Source organism: Bidens hawaiensis, unplaced genomic scaffold (genome assembly GCF_021521415.1).
Source record: "Bidens hawaiensis isolate Kalapana, Puna unplaced genomic scaffold, B.hawaiensis_p1.1 tig00048250_1, whole genome shotgun sequence".
Classification (NCBI taxonomy): Eukaryota; Viridiplantae; Streptophyta; class Magnoliopsida; order Asterales; family Asteraceae; genus Bidens; species Bidens hawaiensis.
The window spans coordinates 1-17,536 of record NW_027498642.1 but is presented as its reverse complement, the minus strand read 5'-3'; the positions used below and the strand labels follow the sequence as shown (position 1 = coordinate 17,536).

The window sequence follows — 17,536 nt, the reverse complement described above, 5'->3', positions numbered from 1 at the left end:
CCCACGCATCACATTCCCGCACTTATCCTTTTTCGTCCCGAAAAAGTTGTACAATGAAATCAGAACCGGAAACTATTTTTTTTTCTAAATAATTAAATTATATTTTTAATATCAACAAATAACACAAAAACCGCGATTGCTGATATTGCTATCCACTTAAACCCATGCCCTAATACTTACCGGGACAAATAAGGCATGAAAATTTTATTAATTTATACGATTAAATTGAACCCACACATCAAAGCCCTGAAGCCGCCTTACTATGCTTCATTATGGTTTTACCGAGCCAGACCACCCCAAATTGACTTAAATCTTAGTGCTAGATGATCAAAACTATGCACAACCATGTGTACCATTTTAAGCCCATATGTAATAGCTAAAACAATCATGGATATTTTATCGAACCAAAACCTAAACTTAAGCATCACAGTCTAACAGAATGGCCATTAGATACGATTAAAGTACAATTATGTAACTAACTAACAAATAGCCCCCACTACATGGTATACCCCCGTTATCAAGCAACACCCCAAAGTCCATCACCATGGGTGAGTATGCACGAATCTGTAAGGCTTACATATGACGTGTCCCATGTGGTCCGTTTCTTAATGGTAATGAGACGCGAGCACGGAGACCCCATATGACTAACAGCGTGGATGATCAAGTCAGTAGTGAAATTTGTACTTTGAAAGCACTTTTTGTGATCATGTTTATTGACTTATGAATTGGCAAATAAACTGCGGGTTTGCTCTTTGAGCTCTTTTAATATTCATAAATCCACTTAGGAGATATGAATACCCAGATGATATACCGCATAAAGACCCATGGTCTCCGAATCCTAGAGCATCCCATCAATACATGATTTAAGGTTATAAAACCATACACCTATGAAGCGTTAACCACTTAAACTAGAAGTATTTTCGTTATGTTTATATCACAAGCCATCTAGCATACTCTCACGTTAAGCATATCCAAGCATCGTTCAGTAGTCTAATATTTTAAAAAAATTTCTTTTGGTGATCAAATCTAACAAAAAGGCTTGAGTATAGCCCAACCTTTCATCCCAGTCCTTACACAGGCTTAGCTAAACAAACAAAACCCGAAGGTGTCTCCCACTAAAATCAAGCAATTAAAAGTTCAATTAAGCTAACAACCAAACCGTCATTCCATTCTTAAAGGCTGAGCCTGCCGACATATCCCAAATTAAGTGTGTTATTTTTATTTTATTATTATTATTATTATTTATTTGCTTATTTTTATTTTTAAAATTTTTATTTTTTATTATTATTATTTTTTTTATTTTTGACAAACAGTTCCAGTTTTTCTATCATTTTCCATTGTTTTTGCAAAAAAAATAAAAATAATTTGGGACATTTTTAACATTTTTCACCTTTCAACTCCAATCCTGCATCCCAACACTTAAACTTTACATTGTCCCCAATGTAATTTACTGTTAAAAATTGAGTGTAGTACACGAGAACTTAAAAATTTTTAACAACCAAAGTACAGGAAAGAGACACATGCACCTGATTCGAATCTCTCTTGTCAAACGGGTCCTGCTGATATGTACTTTTGCAACCTTGACCCGCACTCCTTAAACTTTGGTGTTACATATTGAATCTTGACTATACCACCATGAACTTCCCCACACTTAGGGTTTAGTATGACTGCAAATCACAAGCAAAAAGTAACACGCAAAAAGAAAAAACAAAAATATTGAAAAACAAAACAAAATTAAATAAAAGGCCGGGTTGCCTCCCGATCAGCGCTAAGTTTTTGTTAAGGTCTTCAGCCAGACCGTTACCTCATTTGGCGATTATGGTGGTCTAATGGAGCATTTACCTACCGAGGAATTTCCCAAGTAAGCTCGGCAATTAGCATGCATCGGCTCTGCTTCCCCTGTCAATTTCAGCATGTCCAATGAACAAATATGGGCCGGTGTGAATGCACATTTTCTCCTTGGATTTCCCACATACGCCTTATAGTTAACACATCTAGCCCTCAACCTCTTTCTAATCTTTGAAGCGCCAAATGTTGATCGGGGGCGAACTGAGCATTTCCCCACCGAGTTCCCGGAGTATGCTCGGTAGTTGAGGTGTTGTGTCCATACCTTCTTTCTTGTGGTTGACGTCAGTAGAACCCATGTGAGCCCAAATAATCTTCATCTTCACCTTCTTTATATTCGAATTCAAATCATCATCCTTGACTTTATCAATATAAATAATGGGTAATGGAGGATGATCCGGATAATATGAAACTATCTCTTCGGTTGGGTCTAGACATTCAACTCTATGCTCCAACAACTCTAGATCCTCTCCTACTACTACATCATCATCAAACAAAACCTGGGTTACTTCCTTTATCAATTCTTCAAAGGTTTCTATGTCTTCAACATGGTATAAACTTTCAACTTCATGCCCTAAAAGATCTGAACATTGTCCCTCAATGTCATCTTCTTCAACCTTAACCGCAACATTCATTGGCTCATCGGTAATTAACGGAGTTGGTGTGGTATTAATCTCCACAGCCTATTCCTCCACTTCGTGCTCTAAAAGTCCCTGAACCTCATTTATCACTTCATTATCCACCATGACCCCGCTAGCCAACTTCTCTCGTTCTCTTTTAATTTGGGCCACCTTTTCTAATAGTTGACTCATCAGTTCATCTTGGGCAGCATTAGACGTTGCTTGAAGCTCTAACCTTTCATTTATAGCCTTATTATGAGCTTCTTGATCTCTCTTCATCTCCTTTAGAAAATCCATAACGTCTTTAATAGACTCTTCATTGTTACTCAAGGAATCTTCTGGATCTTGCTGATAATTCCTTTGATAAGTACCACCATGATTATAATATAGAGGGACTTCTTCGTATATCGGTTGGGGGTACTCATCATAATAGTAGTCTTCCTGCTCTCGGTAACTTACAAAAGTTGGCGTCCCAAGTTCATCACTATCATATTCACTTGACTCATAATAGCTTTGAGGGTTGTATGAAGGTGGTTCATGGTATGGAAATGAATGGTCCAGATAAGCATCTTCCACGAACTCATATCCCTCATTGTGGGTCATAAACCCAACTGCCTGTCATTGTGAGTTACCTACACACATGAAACACATAGATACCAAGCGTAGAATCTAACAAATAAAACTAAAAAACAAAAACTAAACAAAACACTAAACTAGCACTTTGCGCGTTAATTCCCCGGCAACGGCGCCATTTTGATCGATGTCGAAAGGTCAATCAAAAACATTTATAAAAATTACCTTTACTAGCTAGGGCAAGTAAGGTGTCGAATCCACAGGGAATCAGTGGAAAGTGCTAACCAAGTTTAAGTCTTTATAATTAATTATACTAGGGTGGACAAACGATATCAAGCGGTTTGAATATTGATTTGTTTGTAAAACAGTTAGAGAAACAGTGACACACTTCAGGTTCAGGTAATGCAATGAACTGATTGACGATAAATTATAACAACTGGGAAATCACATAGACATGATTTGTTTATTAGAGTAGATAAATGATTACTAGACATAATAGTTTGGTTATGATGACTCACAGAACTTAATCTGAAGAATTGACACAACTGAACACGGTCTATCTAATTACCAGTTCATTAATATAAAACTTAGCATCTATCAATGATTAGTGGTAAACGGTTCAATGACGATAAGAACTTAATCCTAAATGTTGATAAACACAAACCAAATAATTTTTGATAAACGAAAGTCCCAGAAACACAACTATTTAATAAGTTCCAATAAACATGTAGATTCAATCAACCAAAAGATTAATTAAAACTAAATCCCAATACATGTAATGGTCATGAAAATAATCAGTTCATATGCAAACCCTACACCTGAAGTGGTCATGAGTGATTTAGCCTTGCCTCTTCATCATAATTGGCTCGATTACGGATTGGAAGGATGAAACCATGGATGATTATGGTGATTGAGAGGTGTTAGAATGGTAAGGCATGGCCCCAAAATCGCCCAAATATGTTAGGGTATGAAGCATTAGGGTTGAACCGGGCTTAAAATAGTCAACAAAAACCTAAAAATCGCGTGTTTCCGCCCAGGCCACCGTAGCCTACGGTCTCCCCACCGTAAGCTACGGTGGGACCGTAGCCTACGGTCATCAGCCACTGCTTTACGGTGACAGCCCCTTGCACTGTTTTGCTCATAACTTCTTCGTTATAGCTCCGTTTTACGCACCGTTTTCGGCCACGTCTTCGTCTTCAAATTCTCTATCATTCCATGCAATAAAATCTTCATTTCCACTGCATCCCATATGCTCCAATTTAGCTCCTTTAAGCTTCGCTCACCTGTAAACGTAAAACCACTCAAAGTAATCATGTCCAAGACATATAAACACACAAAATACATGATATAACTTACTTAACACACAATATTTCACCCATACATTAGGTAGCAAGATTTCCGACTGTAGCATTGGTAGCAATATTTGTGATGACAATTCGGTCGCAAATGAAAACGTGGTCGCAAAATAGTCGCATTTGTGCATTTGCAACCTGTTTTTTTCCACCGCATTTTTGGTTGTAAAAACGGTCGCAACAACCCAATTGCGACCATTTTTCGACTTGAATGATGGTCGCAAATGCTTAATTTTCTATTAGTGGGAAGCTAGCTTCTGCCAAAACCAAACAAAATAATTAACTGTTAACAATCCATTATGCAATATTCATACCTTAGAAGCAATGTGGTCCATGCATGTGGCTTGCTCATACGTGTATATGTGTATATATGTATATAACAAAGGATGAGCTTGTGGTTTTTTTTTTATTTTTGCGTTCAGTTTAGTGAGTGGCTATTTATGTTATGACAAACAAATAAAAACAGGGACCTTTTTCTAAGCTTAATAATGTGGAATTATTTGAAACCCTCTATGGGATATCTCTCCTTGTAACAGACAGAAGATATATTTTGTCAACAAAAGCTTATGTAATATGAGCCATATATATACAAGCATAAGCCCTGTTTAATTATATTGTCATAGAATAAATTAATAAATACACCAATTTAAATTAATAAAGTATGTATTTTATTATACCCTACAAAATTAGAAGTAAAGTCTACAGTAGACTTTGTTCCAGTGCAATTCGGATCCCCATTGTTTTATCAATATATGTTTAAGTTGAGGCATATGTGTTATGCACGATGCATCATCTTTAAGTTTCTCTTTGCATCCCTATTATTTTAGACTTTGTTGGTAATTTGATTGGGCTAATTACACGTATCTTAACGGCTTTACTGTTATTTACATCTTTTAATCTTGTTATCGCTTCTTGATACCAATTCAAGTCCCAGATCGATAATCAAGCACGAACTAAACGAATGACTCTCGTTTATTGTTAATGTTTAAGCGGAATTGATTAATTGCTTTATGAACAAAACGGATTACAAGAACAATTAAGATCACAACAGTGTATCTGATCTTATTACCAAGAAGTGATTACAAAACTGAAAGAGAATATAAAAGAAATTGAATTACATCAATAATGAAAGAAAACCCCCAATTATAAACCCTAAACCAACTCTAACGACTAATAACAAACTGAACAAAAAAGTTACACTATAAGCCCCTGATCTTTGAAACAATCTTCAAGTAGAGTCACAAACATCAACTATCAGTCACTTCACTTTCAGCCCAACCTTAATAACATTCTTTCTAAATCAACAAGAGTTGACTTTATAGTTGACTTTTCATAACCTCATATCAGTATGTACAATTTCTATCTCAACACCTAACAATCTCCACCTTTGAATAGAAATTGAACTAATACCAAAAATAACCCTGATCTAAGAAATATGCAAAGTTTTTAAACAATGCTCAAACTTAGAACCTGGAACACTTTTAGTTAACATATCATATCTGCTGCATTATCCCTTGTGTCCACATAGACCACCCTTACTTCCTTTGAACTTAGGATCTCTCTTATCCAATGCAACTTCACAGAAATGTGCTTAGACCTTTCATGAAATACTTGGTGTTTTGACAATTGAATAGCACCCATATTGTCACAAAACACTAAGCCATCTTTGACTGATAATCCTATCTCAGTCATAAAACCTTTCAACCAAACACATTCTCTGACAGCCTCTGCCAGAGCTACAAATTCTGCTTCTGTAGTAGATAATGCCACTACCCTTTGTAAAGTTGTTTTCCAACTTATAGTACCACCAAGCATAGTGAACACATAACCTGTAATTGACCTTCCCTTGTCAAGATCTTTAGCAAAGTTTGAATCCACATAACCCTGCACAACCTGATCTGAACTGTTACAATTACCATATACCAACCCTACATGCCTGGTGCCACTAAGATATCTCATAATCCACTTAACACCTTCCTAATGTTGTTTACCCGGATTACTCAGATATCTGCTTACTACACTAACTGCATAGCTTATATCTGGTCTGGTATAGACCATAAAATACATCAAACTGCCAACTGCATTTTCATATGGCACATTGACCATTTTACCCTTTTCTTCATCTGATTGAGGACAATCTACTCCTGATAACTTGAAATGCATAGCTAAAGGAGTTACAACAGCTTTACTATTTTCCATATGATAGGTCCTTAACACCTTTTCTAAGTAGGATTTTTGTGACATCTTAATAATCCCAGCAGCCCTGTCTCTATGAATCTCCATGCCTAAGATTTTCTTAGCCTCTCCTAATTCTTTCATCTCAAAAGCAAACATTAACATCCTCTTTGTCTCTTTAATCAGACATTTATCTTTGCAAGCAATTAACATGTCATCTACATACAGTAGCAAGTAAATGAACTTTCTTTCACCATATTCTTTGTAATACACACATGTATCATATTGACTCCTTTTAAACCCATGTGCAACTACATGACCATCAAACTTCAAATACCACTGTCTAGGTGACTGTTTCAGTCCATACAAGGACTTTTGCAACAAACAAACTCTGCCACCTTGACCATTACACTCAAAACCTGGTGGTTGACTCATGTTAATAGTTTCTTCAAGATCACCATGTAAAAATGCTGTTTTAACATCCAACTATTCAAGTTCTAAGTCAAAAACAGCAGTAATTGACAAAATTGCCCTTATAGAAGCATGTTTGACTGCAGGTGAAAAAACCTCATTATAATCAACTCCTTCTCTCTGTGTGAATCCCTTTGCTACTAATCTAGCCTTATATCTAGGATCTTCACCTGGAAACCCTTCTTTAATCTTAAAAATCCATTTACAATCTACCACTTTTTGATCTTCTGGTTTCTCAACTAACTTCCAAGTTTGATTTTTATATAATGAATCTAATTCATCCCTCATGGCTGCAACCCACTTATCACTATCAGGTGAATCTAAAGATTCCTGATATGTAAGTGGTTCACTAGAACTCTCTTCTGCAGCCACATGAAACACATAAGCTGAGATATCATCTTTGTACCTTATGGGCTTAACAATATTTCTTCTTGTCATGTTCTCAGCAACACTTGGTCTTTCACTTGTGTTACTTTGAGCTTCAGATTGATTTGCAGTAACAACCAGATTTTCAGTTCCCTTTTGAGATAACTCCACCTCAAATTGAACTCCTTGATCAATGTTTTGATCAATGACATTTTTACCCTTTACATCTGAGTACATTATGTCTTCCTTGAACTCAACATTTCTGCTCAACACAATTTTTGGACTTCCTCCTTCTAATCTCCACATTCTATACCCCTTTACCCCATCTAGATATCCCAACATTATACATTTTTCAGCCCTGGGCTCTAACTTTCCTTGGCTTATATGGGAATAAGCCAAACATCCAAACACTTTGAGATTATCATACTTAGTTTTTAACCCTGACCATTTTTCCATAGGAACCATCATCTCTATGGCAGATGAAGGCGATCTATTAACCAAGTATGCAGCTGTCATTAGTGCTTCTGCCAAGACTTTGGCAGACCAGAACTAATTAGAATGCACCAAACCTTTTCCAACAGTGTTCTATTCATCCTCTCTACAAGCCCATTTTGTTGAGTACCTGGTATAGAATGATGCCTTGCAATCCCATGTTTCTTGCAGAACTCATTAAATTCACTACTACAAAATTCCAATCCATTATCTGTTCTCAACTTTTTCAACTTCTTATCAGTCTGATTTTCTACCAATGCCTTCCACTCCTTAAACTTACCAAATGTTTCTAACTTATTTCTTATAACATGCACCATACCCTTCTAGAGTAATCATCAATTATTGATAGGAAGTAAGAAGCTCCTCCTAAAGATGAGACTTTGGCAGGACCCCACAAGTCTACATGCACATAGTCTAATATACCCTTAGTCCTATGAATACCTTTTGAGAATCTAACTCTTTTGGCCTTTCCCAATGAGCAATTCTCACAATCACCATAGTCACAACTATTTAGACAACCTAATGCACCCTGCTTCTTTAACTCTGTTAAACCTATATCACTCATATGTCCTAGTCTCTTATGCCATAACATAGCATAATTGATTGTTTTACCCTCTACAACAGATGCAGAACCAGAAATAACATTCCCATCTAAAACATATATGTTATTTGCCCCTCTGGTTCCGGACAAAATGACCATAGACCCTTTAACTATTTTCACTTTCCCATCCCTTAAATTCACATGACATCCCTCCTTTTCAAAAGTCCCTAAAGAAACTAAATTCCTTTTTAACTCATGGATATATCTAACATTACTTAGATCTATAACAGACTCATTACTTAGTTTGAAAGAAACAGTACCAATACCTTGAATCTGACATGGTCTATTGTCACCTAATTGAACCACCCCTTGCTTTTCTAGCCTTAACACTTAAAAGAAAGCCTTATTAGGTGTCATATGATAAGAGCAGCCTGAATCTAAAACCCAATCATTTCTTGACCCCTATTTAGACGCAACATAAACTTCTGCACTATCATACCCATCTTTGTTATCTTCTGACTGACCACCCTGTTTCTTGTTCTGCTTGAATTCACTCTTCCTTTTGTTCCATTCAGGACATTCTCTTTTGAAATGCTTATCTGAATTACACACAAAACACCTTCTCTTTACCTTTGACTTGGATCTAGCAGCATTGTTCTTACCCTTGAACCCTCTTTGTTCAGACCTGCCTCAAACAAATAACCCATCAGCACCATCATCTTTATTCTCACTCTTTTTATGTAATTCCTTGGAATTCATGGCAGACACTACATCTTCCATAGACAAACTCTCTCTTCCAAACATAAGAGTATCTACAAAATGTTCATAAGACCCTGGTAATGAGGCCAAGAAGATGATAGCTTGATCTTCCTCATCAATTTCCACTTCAATGTTTTCAAGATCAAGAATGATCTTATTGAATTCGTCAATATGATCCTCAATTGATTTACCAAAAGTCATTTGAAATGTGTAGAGCTTCTTCTTTGAATATAGACGATTAGCCAATGATTTGGTCATGTATAAGGTTTCCAGTTTCCCCAAACTCCGGCAGCCGTTAATTCTTTTGAAACCTCTCGGAGAACTCGATCACCAAGACTCAAATTATTGCACTATGAGCCTTCTCGAGTATATCTTTCTTCTCCTTATCTGACAGTGTTTTCGGCATGTTTGGTTCACCCAAAAGAGCATCAGAGATGCCTTGATGAACTGACAATGCCCGCATCTTGACTCACCACAGACTAAAGTCGTTCTTCCCGTCAAACTTTTCAATGTCGAACTTTGCACCGGTCACTATGAGTACAACTTCAATCAAATAGTAAAGAATCAATCAAGATCGAGAGCCGAAGCTCTGATACCAATTGTTAATGTTTAAGCGGAATTGATTGATTGCTTTATGAACAAAACGGATTACAAGAACAATTAAGATCACAACAGTGTATCTGATCTTATTACCAAGAAGTGATTACAAAACTGAAAGAGAATACAAAAGAAATTGAATTACATCAATAATGAAAGAAAACCCCCAATTATAAACCCTAAACCAACTCTAATGGCTAATAACAAACTGAACAAAAAAGTTACACTATAAGCCCCTGATCTTTGAAACAATCTTCAAGTAGAGTCATAAACATCAACTATCAGTCACTTGTCACTTTCAGCCCAACCTTAATAACATTCTTTCTAAATCAACAAGAGTTGACTTTTCATAACCTCATAATATCAGTATGTACAATTTCTATCTCAACACCTAACATTTATATTAATCAGAAAATCTCACTCAAAAAACTGATTACAAACTCTCAAATCCTAACTCGGTTTGACTCTTGATGAACCCTAACTTGGTTGCATCAACTTCTGTAACATCCTAAAATTTTAAGGTTGAATAAAGAAAGTTATGTTTAGTGATTTCGCGTTATTGATTATTTAATATCGAGTAAGGAGCGGATCATGGACTTAGATTAATTGAGATGGGTTAAATGAGAATGGGCCTTAGGTCCATGGGCTTAAGGGATATAAATATCCCCTAAACCCTAAAACATCACTCATTCCATCTTATTCTCTAACACTCCAAAACACACCCACACCACACGCACCGCCGGCGGCCGAGGGAGAGGAACGAGCGTGATCCGAGAGAGAGTGAGCGATTAGTTGTGATTAAACAAGTTAAACGAGATCCAAACAAGCACAAAAAGGTATGATTCTTGATCTTTGAAGTTTAAAGATCCAAGCTTTATAGTGTTTATACGACCGAAAACGGTTGGGGAGCGTAGTGGGTGATGTCGAACCATAACAAGGGTGTTAAAATCGCCAAAAATGCTTGATAGAAACCAAACAGCGGCTGAACTGGGCAACTTCGCCTTCAAAGCGATAAATTCGCCTTCAAAGCGATAACTTCGCCTGAGGCCAAGTTCGCCTAATTGATAACTTCGCTTACGGCCAAGTTCGCCTAACTGGTAACTTCGCCAGAGGCCAAGTTCGCCTAATTGATAACTTCGCTTACGGCCAAGTTCGCCTAACTGGTAACTTCGCCTGAGACCAAGTTCGCCTAATTGATAACTTCGCTTACGGCCAAGTTCGCCTAACTGATAACTTCGCCTAAAGCTAAGTTCGCTTAAGGTTTAACTTCGCTTAAAGCTAAGTTCGCCTAAGGTTTAACTTCGCTTAAAGCTAAGTTCGCCTAAGGTTTAACTTCGCTTAAAGTCAAGTTCGATTAGGAAATAAATTAAAAACCTAATGAAAAATGTGTTAAGACAGTCAATGGAAATAAAATTTTTCCAAGCTGACCTGGCAGCTCGACCCCAGCCAGGGGCTCTGCCCCTTGGACCCTGCTAGAGGCTGCCGCCCCTAGACCCCGCTGCCAGGGGCGCTGCCCCCGGACCCCGTTCGTTGTGGGTCATATAAAGATAGAAATGCAATATGAGAAGTGATAGTTAATTGATACGTATACTCGTTATACAGTCAGCCGTGCACAACTGAAGAAAGGGATTACGATTAACGGTGAACGTAACCGTGTTCAGGTGAGTTTCTAGCCCCATTCCTTGTTATGTTTTCGGGGCTGTGTGCATACTCGATGTGTTGTTAATACATTTATCCTAAGTGATAAGTGTATGCCATATGTGATATGTATGAATGATTGCTTGATGGTACGTGAACGATCTTCGGATATTGCACGTACCGTCAGGTTGTAACGCTATGTATAAGGTAAGTATGATATGTATGCTTATGTGTATGAATGTAATAAAGTTAATAAAAGAAGGAAAAACGGTTGTATGGTTGTATGGTTACGAAAAGGGTACCGAGCCCTAATAATACTCGAGGTATGATGTATGGTTGTATGGTAACGAAGAGGGAATCGAACCCTACTAATATTCGAGAACTAGGGACCAGACCCTTATAATATCTGTGATGTTAGGGACCAGACCCTTATAATATCTGTGATGTTAGGGACCAGACCCTTATAATATCTGTGATACTAGGGACCAGACCCTTATAATATCTGTGATGTTAGGGACCAGACCCTTATAATATCTGTGAGGTTATAGGGAGAAAGGCTCTTTAAAACGTATGATTATGTATGTAAAAAAAGTACGAAGGTAAGAATGAAAGTATATGCACTTAGGTGTGTATAAAAGAAAGTTAAGAGGTTAAGTATGAAATGTAAGAATGTATTGTATGATTATGTGATAAACTAGAACTCACTCAGCGTAGCTGACTTTTAGTATGCACGCAGGTGAGTAGGATGAGGCAGCTCGCTTGAGGAGACACGTGGCACGGAATAAGAGGCTGGCATCGAAAGACTCAAGACGTTTAAGTTTAATGTTTCGTTTATTTTGAAAGACAAAATGATGTTTTAAGACAAGAAGTGTTTTGTTATGAAATGTTTTATGAAAGTTTTTAAATTCCGCGAATGTTTTAATTAACTCTGATATTTAGAACTGCGTTTATGAGTAAATCCAACACGAAAGTAGGGTTACCGGTGACGGGGCCTTACAACTTCATAATATAATGTCTAACCATAACTCGGTTTATATAGACTAACCTAACCTGCTAGTCAAAACATTACCAAATATTAAAACCTTAATTAATTCTTGGGTTAGGCCTTACATTTAGGCCAAACAACAATTGAGCCAACAGATGGAGGTGCTATCTAAAATAGCTAGAAGCTTAACGGGTTGTTGTTGGAACCAACTCCAAAACCCTACGTAAAAGAAACTAATAACGACTAGGATGGACATTGTTTGTAGCAACGCAACCCTCGATGATTTGAAGCCACAACGTGTTATCAATTCTGAACCTTAAAGGCCCCTTCTTTGTTTAAGTTAAAGTGCATACTAATTAATTATTTGAATAACATATTTAGCTAGAGTATTTCAAACAGAAAGTGTAAGTTGTCATGTAGAAAAGCGTTTGTGGAATCTACCTATTCTAATAAAGTAAAATAATTGTGGACACATATCAGTTTGTGGTTAAACCTTATAATTTTTCCCCACCAAACTAATAACTATGTCATAGATCAATAATTATTCACTTTCCTTTTGCATTCCATTTATATCATATCTATAACATGATTATATTATTCACTTTCCTTTAAACTCTATTTTATTATGTCTATACATTTTTATAAAAATAAATATTCTTATAAATTATAAATTTATGTTTTAAATCTATCTATTTATTTTTTCAGTTAATTTACTAAACTATATATATGTTAAAATGTAATAATATATACCATTCACTTTCATATATAATAAAGTTTATCATAGTCAGTTTCTTGGTTTTTTTTATCAATAATTGTTTCAACTTTTTTGTTGAACTTAAATTTGATTGTTACAGGTCAAAAGTTGGTAAATAGATTGTATGGTACAAGTTAACTACATTTGGCTTAAAGTTTGTTACAGGTCAAAAAGAGGTAATATGAGTGTTTTTAAAAGTTTGAAAAATGCAAGTAGATTTATCGTCAAATTTGTTATTGGTTCAAAGTTTTGACTTGAAAATGTCAAACAAATGAAAGTTAGAATTTTAAACGTGATTTATGTTTCAAATTTATTTTCAATGACATTTTTGAAAATAATGAAAAAATTCAGGATTTGTCTAATTGACTAGTTTTTCCACAACTATTAAAATTTAAGAAAAGATGACGAACACTTCCGACATGCTACCTCCAAACCTATCAATGCTTCTAACTTTTATCAAATTTGAAACACTAGTGGCAGCATTGACTTTTCCTTTAATGACGATTAAAATGTATTGTGTAAAACATGTCATACAAAATTACGCTCAAATGAAGCAAAACATTCACAAAATTTGACAGGTTAACGCGTTATTTTTATGTGTTGTCATTATGGAAAAGTCGATAAGCCCCCTCAAAATTATAAAAATCATTTTCGTGGTTCAGAACTATTATTGAGAACTATTATTGTATGAAAAGTCTTTTTTGAAACTGGTTCATAACCAAAGTTCTTTCAATTATACATATATGATACCGAGAATCAAATTTCCAATAGATGGACCGTTCTCATGTATGTTTTTGCACTTGCGTTATTATTGTTGTTATTATTATTATTATTTTTTATTAAGTTGATTTTTTTTTGAAAAAAAATATTTTCTAATATAAATAAAATCAATTTATGTACACGTAGTATAGATATAAGTATAGATGTATCATTTTTTACATATACAATATATACTTATTTGCTTTATTTATAAATTTTTATTTAAACTATCTCGTGTGTTACATGGGCTATAAAGCTAGTGTTGCTATAAATTTGAAAAATATTTCTTTTATAATAATACTAGCTTCAGACCCGTGTAATACATGGGTTTGTCAACACTAAAATTATTTGGGTTTACGTATTTGTTTCAAATTCTTCAGTGTTGGCCAGGCTAAAAAAAATCTCATTTTCTAATATAAATAAAATCAATTTATGTACACATAGTATATATATAAGTATAGATGTAAATATTTTTTCATATACACTATATACTTATTTGTTTTATTTATAACTTTATTATTGGAATCATCTCGTGTGTTACATGGGCTATAAAGCTAGTGTTATTATAAATTTGAAAAATATTTCTTTTATAATAATATTAGCTTCTGACACGTGTAATACACGGGTTTGTCAACACTAAAATTATTTGGATTTACGTATTTGTTTCAAATTCTTTAGTGTTGGCCAGGCTAAAAAAATCATTTTCTTAAGTTCATTATTATTATTATTATTATTTATTCATTTTTTTTTTAAAAAATCATTTTCTAATATAAATAAAATCAATTTATGTACACATATTATAGATATAAGTATAGATGTAATTATTTTTTCATATACATTATATACTTATTTGCTTTATTTATTACTTTATTATGTGAATCATCTCGTGTGTTACATGAGCTATAAAGCTAGTGTTATAAATTTGAAAAATATTTCTTTTATAATAATACTAGCTTCAGACCCGTGTAATACACGGGTTTGTCAACACTAAAATTATTTGGGTTTACGTATTTGTTTCAAATTCTTCAGTGTTGGCCAGGCTAGAAAAAAAAAAGGCTTTATTTTGGATTTGCTAGATCTAGTGGCTATTGTTTAAAGCTATTATGGACCTTCAGATTTTGGGTCTTGTGCAGCTGCACAGCCTGCATAGACCCGAATCCGGCCCTGCTAATAACAACTAGGATGGACATTGTTTATAGCAAGACAACCCTCGATGGTTTGAAGCCACAACGTGTTATCAATTCTGAACCTTAAAGGCCCCTTCTTTGTTCACGTTAAAGTGCGTACTAATTAATTATTTGAATAACATATTTTAGCTAGAGTATTTCAAACAGAAAGTGTAAGTCGTCATGTAGAAAAGCGTTTGTGGGAATGTTGTTATAAATTAGAAAGATATTTCTTTTATAATAATACTAACTTCAGATCCGTGTAATGCACGGGTTTGTCAACATTAAAATTAATAAAATGAATCATTTGAAAAAAAAATAAACTTAAGTTATAAAATAAGAACACAAATGCAAATATACTCAAATATATATTGAGATATTTTACTCTCTGGTGTGATATATATTGAGATATTTTTGTCTCGCAATACAAACAAAAATAAGATAACTGTCTTAACAATTGCATGCATTTATGCTTTGTGTGCTCTACAGTCCGTGTATATATAAGGGATGAGCTAGTGTGCATTTCATAACCATATCCATCCCTAATCACAAAAATATACTTCCCCTTTGAGTGTACCACACCACAGCCATGACATCGATCCCGAGTTTTTTTGTGATGCAAGCCGCTTCAGGGGGTCCATATTTGTGGATAAATCCGAGTTTGTCAAGATCTGATGACCGAGAGAAAAGGCAAGTTTTCCTGGACTTCAGTGAAGATGATATTTTTAGTCCGTGAGCAAAGTTCGCAGTGGAAGAATCAAAAACTGGGGACGACATGGTCGTGAACATAAGATCTTGCTTCAGCAATAAGTATTGGGTGCCACATCCAGATTCGACAAAGACTTTTAAGGGTATTGCGGCCGCCGACAAGCCACTGGAGGATAAATTAGATCCCAAATGCACCTTGTTCCGTGTCTCTGCTGATTATACATCAGATGGAACCCCAGGATTCCAGTTCTTCACCGTGGGCACGGCTCGGAAGGTGGATTACAATGGTTTCCAGTTAAAACTACAGGATGATCAAGATCAACCTGATGTCCAATACACTTTCCTTGTAGTTAACTGGGAAGATCTTGTGATACTTCCCTCTCAAGTCTCATTTAAATCTCAAGTCCTAGATGGCAACTACCTTGGCTCCGGTTTAACAAAAGGCGTCAATTATCATAAGTTTGAGTCAGGATTTGACATTGGAAATCCACAAGTAGGGTATGAACTCGTCCCTGCTGCTAACGGGAACTACCGTATAAAGAGTTTGAACTATGGAAAGTACTGGAGGGGAGGCAGTGAGTGGGTAGTGGCTGATGCAGAAGATTACAGCAAGTCTGATGACACCTTGTTTTCGTTTATCAAAATAAGTGACAACGTGGTTGCTATTCGCAGTTTGGGCACGAATAAGTTCTGTGGTGCAAAACAAGGGGACAAATTCTTAAGAACAGACTATCAGGATATAACAAACGACACGAGAATAACAGTTGAAGAGCGTGTCATGAAAAGAAAGATCTCTCATGTCAGATATCGGCTTGGGGACTCCAAGATCCATGACGAGGTAGTTCAAGAGGTCGCTAGTGAAATTGCGACAAATGACAGCCCCGACAAAGAAGCTGAAGCCAGCTTAAAATCTTCTCAAACTAGGTCTGTTACCACTACATGGAACAACAGTGAGTCATTGAGTTTTGGTACATCTGTAAGTGTAGGTTTAGAAGTTAGTGAGGTTCCATTGGTCGCCAATTCGACTTTCCAGGTCGAATTGTCAACCGAATATGGCTCCACTCATGAATGGGGAGAGAGCAAAACAACACAGACTCAAACCGAAGCAAGCTACACTATTAAGGTGCACCTAAAACTACAATGAAGATATGGCTCATGGTTTACAAGGGTGCTTGTGATGTGCCTTTCAACTACAAGGAAACCGTTCTTCATTCAAATGGTAAATGGGTTACCAAACAAAGGGATGATGGAATATTCAAAGGCGTCAACACCTTGACATGCGAATATTTTTCCGAGAAATTAGATTATCAGCCTGGTCATGGGAAAACTGTTGGTTAACCCTGGTCGATCAAGAAAACGTGATTCACATGTAAATTGCGAAAGCATGCTCGATCATATGGGGGCGTACTCTCTATCCTTAATTTATGTCGTGTGAAAAATAATCTGGGTCTTTTATATTGTCCAGAGAATCTTGATGTAACGTAACAATCTATGTAGGATTAATGTATGTCGTTTGTTTTTGTGTTCCAGGTAATCTTTGTTTTATTAAATAAGAGTACGTTGTCATCCAAAAAAATGTGTCGATTCATGTTTGTCACGCGTACTTTGTGAATTTACCAACCGGCTGTAATATTTTCCTATCATTTATCTTAAACTGAATAACATTTACATCACACTTTCATGTTCATTTCAAGAGACCTGTAAGCTAGTTCTTTTATGTCTGTGTATATATAAC

General features: G+C 35.8%; 1 protein-coding gene across 1 annotated transcript; it reads left to right on the top strand.

Annotated features, from left to right (window-relative positions):
* The first annotated feature begins 15,868 nt into the window (after positions 1–15,868).
* Positions 15,869–16,945, top strand: LOC143597418 (uncharacterized). The gene has a single exon (XM_077075927.1). The coding sequence runs from the start codon at positions 15,869–15,871 to the stop codon at positions 16,943–16,945; it is 1,077 nt and encodes a 358-aa protein (XP_076932042.1).
* The last annotated feature ends 591 nt before the right edge of the window (positions 16,946–17,536 follow it).